General features: G+C 37.6%; 1 protein-coding gene across 1 annotated transcript; it reads right to left on the reverse strand.

Annotated features, from left to right (window-relative positions):
- Positions 1–6,290: 6,290 nt before the first annotated feature.
- On the reverse strand, positions 6,291–6,881 carry LOC140971428 (uncharacterized). Its single transcript, XM_073433697.1, has one exon. The coding sequence runs from the start codon at positions 6,879–6,881 to the stop codon at positions 6,291–6,293; it is 591 nt and encodes a 196-aa protein (XP_073289798.1).
- Between the last annotated feature and the right edge of the window lie 224 nt (positions 6,882–7,105).

Consider the following 7,105-nt stretch of genomic DNA (forward strand, 5'->3'; position numbering starts at 1 on the left):
ATAACATTCATCACCATCATATCATAATGTAAAGCCATAAACCATCACCATAAAATACCGTAATTCATAATAAAAAAAATGAACGATCAGCTATTATAGTTAAAGTTTTTATTTTTACAAAAAATAATCTATTTTTATACAATACATTAGACTAAGAGTGCATTGCACCTAGACGACTCATTCCCGATCAAGATCTGATTTCTTTTGATACCTTCATTTTATGCGAAAAAAAGGGGTTCACTGGCCTAAAGCTAGACATTAGATTGCAAACTTTTTGGTTTACAAAACACCTAGTATGGAACAAGTTCTCCCTTTGGTTAGTCTCTTCCTCCTTGACTTGGGCACTCATGATACGCCTAGTCACTAGTGCTTCACCTACAACCACCTCATATCCCTCATCAGGATCCTCTAACGTTGGCATCTCATCTTCATCACCCTCACTATGAGACTCATACTCACCATAGTCATTTAGAATCATTACCCTTTTATTAGGACATTCACTAGAAATATGACCTAACCCTTGACACCTAAAACATTTAACATCTCTAGATCGATTAGAAGGAGTTTCAGATTTACCTTGCACTCCTAGTTTAGGCGCCTCTTGTTTGGTCTCAAATTTGGGCTTGGTCACCGCCTTGTTCTCCTCACGTTTCACCACATTTGATCGCCATGAAGATGATGAACCCCCAGTTGGATTGGTGCGGCCAACTCCACGCCTTTTGAGTTGTTGCTCCACTTTTATGGTCATTTGCACCATTTCGTCTAGATCCAAGTAATGCCGAAGCTCCAATTGATCTTGAATCTCCCTGTTCAAACCACAAAGAAAACGAGCCATCGTCGCCTCACTATCTTCCTCAATATTTGCCCTAATCATGACTACCTCCATCTTCTTATAATAGTCCTCAACACTCTTCACCCCTTGCCTCAAAGTTTGTAGCCTCTTAAACATCTCCCTATAGTAGTGGTTGGGCACAAACCTCTTTCTCATGACCCTCTTCATCTCATCCCAAGATTCAATGGGTCTCTCATTATACCTCCTTCTAGTGGTCACTAATTGATCCCACCAAATGAGAGCATAGTCTAGAAATTCGACCACCGCCAACCTAACCTTCTTTTGTTTGGAGTAGTGGTGACATTCAAACACAAACTCTACCCTCTTTTCCCATTCTAAGAATGCCTCCGGGTCATATTTCCCATGGAACGATGGAATTTTCATCTTAATACTACTCATGTTTCCATCCTCCCTATTCCCATCATATCTACCCCTTACGGCCTCTCTTTTCCCTCTACCAAATCCTCTACCTCTTCCATTTGTTGTGGTGACCCGGACGCTAATCATTTTCTTAATCGTCTTTGGGATTTAATTATCAATTAAGATAAACAGGGTCTAAAAATTTTTCTTTTTAGAATGCAAGTGCAGAACATAATGGAATTTAACTAATATACATCTTAGTATAAAAGTACAATAATGTACTACAATCATTCAAACTCAACTAAGGTTTAACTACTAAATGTCACGTGTCAAACCCTATCTACACCAAGTCCGCAATCACCACGCTAAACTCGTCTTCTCTCATCATCTTTTTGACCCCGATCCTGTCCCACCTGTTGTCATGCACACATACAAACAAGACAACAGCCGGATACTCCGGTGAGAATAAATCCCAATATAAATAATGTATACATGCAATCATATAACTGATATAAAGCATGAATTAAATCTTATCACATGTAGCAAAATCAAACAACATGTATCGTTACTAGACTGTAAATAAGACATGAATCGAAATCTACGAAACATAAATCAATACAAGTCTGTAATTCAAGTTCTTGACTCGACATCTAAATCTCGTCTCATCTCTCATTTAATCTAGGGATCCCGGTGAATAAGAACGTAACAAGTCTCCCACCTACTACTACCAGTCGCGGTGGCGGCACGTTTTTATTTACGGACTTTGGCCCTCGCTATATCGAATATCTATGATAAGAGAGACTCTACTCATAATCACGTCGATATGACCAAACGTCCGGTGTCTTGGAGTATCTACCAAGACTATGCCTATTCTGACAAAGTGCAATGGGTCAATAGTCTAACCCCTCTGTCAGCGACTCTTACTGCATAGTTCTCTGTTCTCTACTTTCTCAGTCAATAACATAAAACACAAAGGTATATAAAATAAAACAATACCATACAAGTATGTGGTTTAGGGAAACTTGAGTTAACTCTGACTCAAGTCGATCTCCCAGTTAACATCGATTTATACATTTATCTTCCCGGTCTGACGAATACGAAGTCTCGTATTTCAATCTGTCCATATTCAATCTGACAATCCAATTCTGAAATGGCAATGTATAGATGTATTCTATCAAGTTACAATTCAAAACAAGCCTTGTACAAATCATTATTCAATCTCGGTACATTTTGACGGCATAACGGTGTAATCTTTCGATACCGATCAACTCAAATAACAAGAATCAATTCTCAACAATGAATAATCAAACACCATATATACATCATACTGTCAAAATCTGCATATTCTCAATCACAATACATGCTGAAAATCGTAGTACTCGCATACGATATCATTTCTTCGATCCGGTTTCGAATATACGTTCACCATAATCATAAGGACACAACATAGAACTCAAATCTGATTTTCCCCATCATCTCAACTTCAAAATAATCTGAAAGGTAACAATACTTACATCCTTTGAAAGCTTACAACAAGAGGAGCATGAATCTATGTTTGGATTAAAGTTTGGATGAATATATCTTGCACAAGCTCAATTATAAGATGAAAAGACCCTTGAACTTGACATGGGAATTCCTCTCGAGTTGTCTGCTGAAAATGGAGGGGAAATAAGAGACAACACATCACATATCCATGGCAAGGAACACATGTTTCATTCTTCATCAAACACGTCGCACCGCGGGTGCGCTCCCTCTGGACCGCGGGTGCGGTAAGCTCACGGCACCACATTCAGAAATTCAGAATAATCGACCACGGTTGCACTGCTTCTTCGACCGCGGGTGCGGTGACTTTACTGTACCCACAATGTACCCTACTTCTCAACAACCGCAGGTGCGGTAGAAACATGAGCGCGGGTGCGCTTAGTCCTCGGCAGCCCCATCCAATTTCCATCATAAGAGACCGCGGGTGCTATGCCTTTTGTTTCCGCGGGTGCGCTCAAACACCGCGGGTGCGCTCTGTCTTCTTTAACCAAAACACTCAAATTGCAACGCCGCTTCTCCACGTCTGTTCTTCCATTGCCTTATTCATAATATATAACAAGTATCAAACTCAATTCTCGGGCATTACATTTTTCCCCTCTTAGATACGAGTTCGTCCTCGAACTCACAGGCAATCAACACACAGTATATAACAGAAGCAATATAATTCAAAACTGAATAACTACTCACTTCATGAAAATAGCTCTGGATATCTCTGTCTCATCTCTGATTCTGTTTCTCAAGTAGTTTCTTCAATGACATTGCAATTCTACTGAACTTTCATAAGTGGAATAGTCTTCGTTCTGAGTAATCTTCTTTTCACGGATCTCTGATTCCCAACTGGAGTAGTAAGTCAAGAAGTATTATATCATAATATCTCTCGAAATAACTCTGACAGAATCAATCTCACAATATTGGTTATACAACATCCGTATATGCCAATCAATAGCTCATAAGAAATCAACATCATCAGCTGTTATCAAATTTGTTCATCCCGGTCAAGGATATATTCAATCTTCGGCCTCAAATACCAATCGTCATCATCCGACGTTGGCATCTTAAGTCTGTTTATTCTGAGCCGTTTACATTTTCTTCTGAATCATCTTCAATTTCTTTGTTATATTTCTGATTCTATCAGATCCAATCTCAGCTATCTCCGCGATATTATTCTCATACGAAGGAAATCTACCGTACTCACTGCACAATGCCTCGTCTGTAACTACCTCATTACTCATCTGATGGCTATTATCGTACAATAATTTATAAAGTGACAATATGTCATATCAACTAGTGCTAGCATCCAGCACTATAACTTCACAGATATCTTTCAATCTCTGGATAGTACGTTCTGGCTATCTGTCAGTCGATGGATAATATGTGAAAGAGCTTATGGTATATTCTGTCACAAGTATAAAATCAATCAAAATCATAATCTGATATAATCTACTTCGGCATTCTGTTTGATCTGACCATTTCTTTGACATCAATCTTTGTCATCTGGTCATGTTTATACGTTATCTTGTACAAACTAACATACGCATATCGAATAATCTATCAATTATACTCATATCATATCACAATCTGGCAAGAATGGCGGTAATTTCATTACGACATCCATAGAAATGTATTCCCATTTCTATTTAAAAATAAACAATTCCGTAATAGATCTTCTGATTTCTATCTTTCTATCTTCATTTATCGGCAATTCAGATATATCAATACAAATTCTGCCACAACTAATTTAATCTGTCTATGTCAAAACTGCCTGTTCGAATTATCACACTTTCTATTACCAAACTGAATACTGAATCCACTACTGTGTGTTTCTGACCCTATTTGTCATTTCAGATTCAAAATATTCGGTATAAACAAATCAGTTAATTACATAAAATGAAATATTACCTACATGGTATTCTGACTGACACTCTGTTCTGACTATCAAAGTCAAATTCTGAACATTCTGATCACATTTCTGAATTGCTGTAATTCTCGAATTCAGCTCTGATTCGGTTTGAACTGTATATAATCTAAACGGTTCACAATAATTTGTAATCTCTAGCAATACTGTTAATGCTGACTACTGATTACATCTTCACGTTGCCCAAATTGACTGCTATATCATCTGCAATATAATATGCCTCAAAACAACACAATCTGTATCAAATATTGTTCTAGAACAATAACAATACTCAAGCAAATACAAAACAACAATCATATAAGATAATCGGCTAACTAAGAATAAGATAGATTTCTGACATTTCTGACATCTCTGAAATTTCTGATATTTCTGATATCGGTGTCATTCTCAGCCACTGATCTTGATCTCAACTGTATCAAAATCAATCGGTATACTATAATCGGATATTACCTATCCCGAATACCATCTGTGTCAATCAAACTTTATATCTGAACAATTTATGTATACAACAATTCGCAGAATATTCAATACAATCTTCAAATATTCGATTCAATCAATCAGACGCTGCGAATATATCAAAATATCATAGATACAATGAACATCAAATCATAATACTTCTTAACACAGAATTCATCAACCCATAATCAAAACTGAAGTATTTTCAAGAGCAATACTCAATCAGATGTAACTCCTAACCAGTACTCTTCTACTGATCTTTCAATTCTTTCAATTCACTCTGTGTCATTCTGTACATTCAATGTCATTCTGTACTGAATTTTAAACAAAACCAGTACCTGGTATCGAATTAAGGCTGAAATGAATCTCCCTGACTGACGATCTGGAAAGACTGTAACAAAACTCCTGCTACTAGTAAATCAGTCAATTGAATACATAAGGAATCCTTCTGTTCCTTTCGATAATCATCGAATTATATCTAATACAGATATCAAAGGAATTCTAGAGCTAGAATCCTTACCGTGGAATCTCCACTCATCAGCCATATCTGGTCTGAATCTTATACTCTCCTGGAAGGAGTCTACAATAGTTCTGTACTTGGTCAGCATTTTAATATCAATAATGCGGTCAAATCAGACAATACAAGTACACATAGTCTAACTCGATCTCTTTCTCATCCTACTGCAGTATACAATATTTTACAGAATTCACTGACATCAACCTTTCCCCCAAAAGTTAAAGAAATCAGTACTACAGTACCATCAGACCCAACAGATAAAACATATATCAATGCAACTCAATCAAAGATAATCGTAGGAAATGCATTAGTATATATCAATACATATGCAATATAATCATAAAAGAACAGTACCTGCCACTATATCATCAAGTGTGTAATGGGTCTGTTCCTCAATCCCTACCACCAGATGATTCTGCTCCCTGAAATCTTCAGGAACCTCTCTGTGGACAAACTCTAGCAAAATGTCCCGGTTGTCTACACATATTGCAACTACCAGTCACTCCCTGGCATTGCTCTGTGGAATGTCTCCCTCCGCAAGTCTTGCAATATACTCCAGTATAACTCGGGCTGGAACCACTGGAGCTAGAAGAACCACTTCCTAACTTCTTAAACTGCTTCTTTTGAGTTTTCAGCTGTTCTTTCTTTTCACCACTGCTACTGCCAATCTAGATTCTGTAAGGCAGTTGTTGTAGTCTCGGTGCTGGAAGAACATACGATGCTCCCTTTTGTCCCATCAGAACTGTTTCTGCTCTTTTGGCTCTGTTCAAGGTATCAGCAAAATTAATTGGTCGTTTCACATTCACCAATGTACGTATCTCCGGATTCAATCTCTGGATGAACTGACTAGATATAGCTTCATCGTTTCTAGCCACGTGAGGGGCAAAACGCAACAAGATAAAGAACTGAGCCAAATACTCATCAATACTCAAGTGACCCTGTCTCAGGTTTAAAAACTCTGCATCTTTATCCTGTCTGTATGATACGGGGAAAAATCTTTGATAGAATTCAACCTTTAAAGTTTTCCACGTAATCACTGAACTACGCTGTTCCAGGGCTTCTTTAGTAACTAGCCACCATCTCCTTGCAATCTCCTGTAACTGGTTCCCAATCAGTTTAACTCTACAATCATATGTGAAACCAAGAAATTCAATTAGCATTTCTATATCTTCAAGCCAATTCTCACAATCTACTGGCATCTCAGTACCCTTCAGAACCGGAGGTTGGAACGACTGAAACCTTTTCCACTGTGTTTCCATCGGAGTTTCTGATATATCTATCTGTCCAGACGAAGTACTACCCCTTTCCGGAATTCTTCGAGGAGGTATATCCGCTTATCAAAATCATTAATAACCAAATACTACAAACCTGTTTCAGTCCTCCTCTGATCATCTTACTGCTGATCAAGAATCAGATCTGATTCATACTCAATAATACATAATACCAATTCAAATCAGATAATCAGGTAAAGATGTATTTCAAA

Source organism: Primulina huaijiensis, chromosome 1, assembly GCF_012295235.1.
Source record: "Primulina huaijiensis isolate GDHJ02 chromosome 1, ASM1229523v2, whole genome shotgun sequence".
Taxonomy (NCBI): Eukaryota; Viridiplantae; Streptophyta; class Magnoliopsida; order Lamiales; family Gesneriaceae; genus Primulina; species Primulina huaijiensis.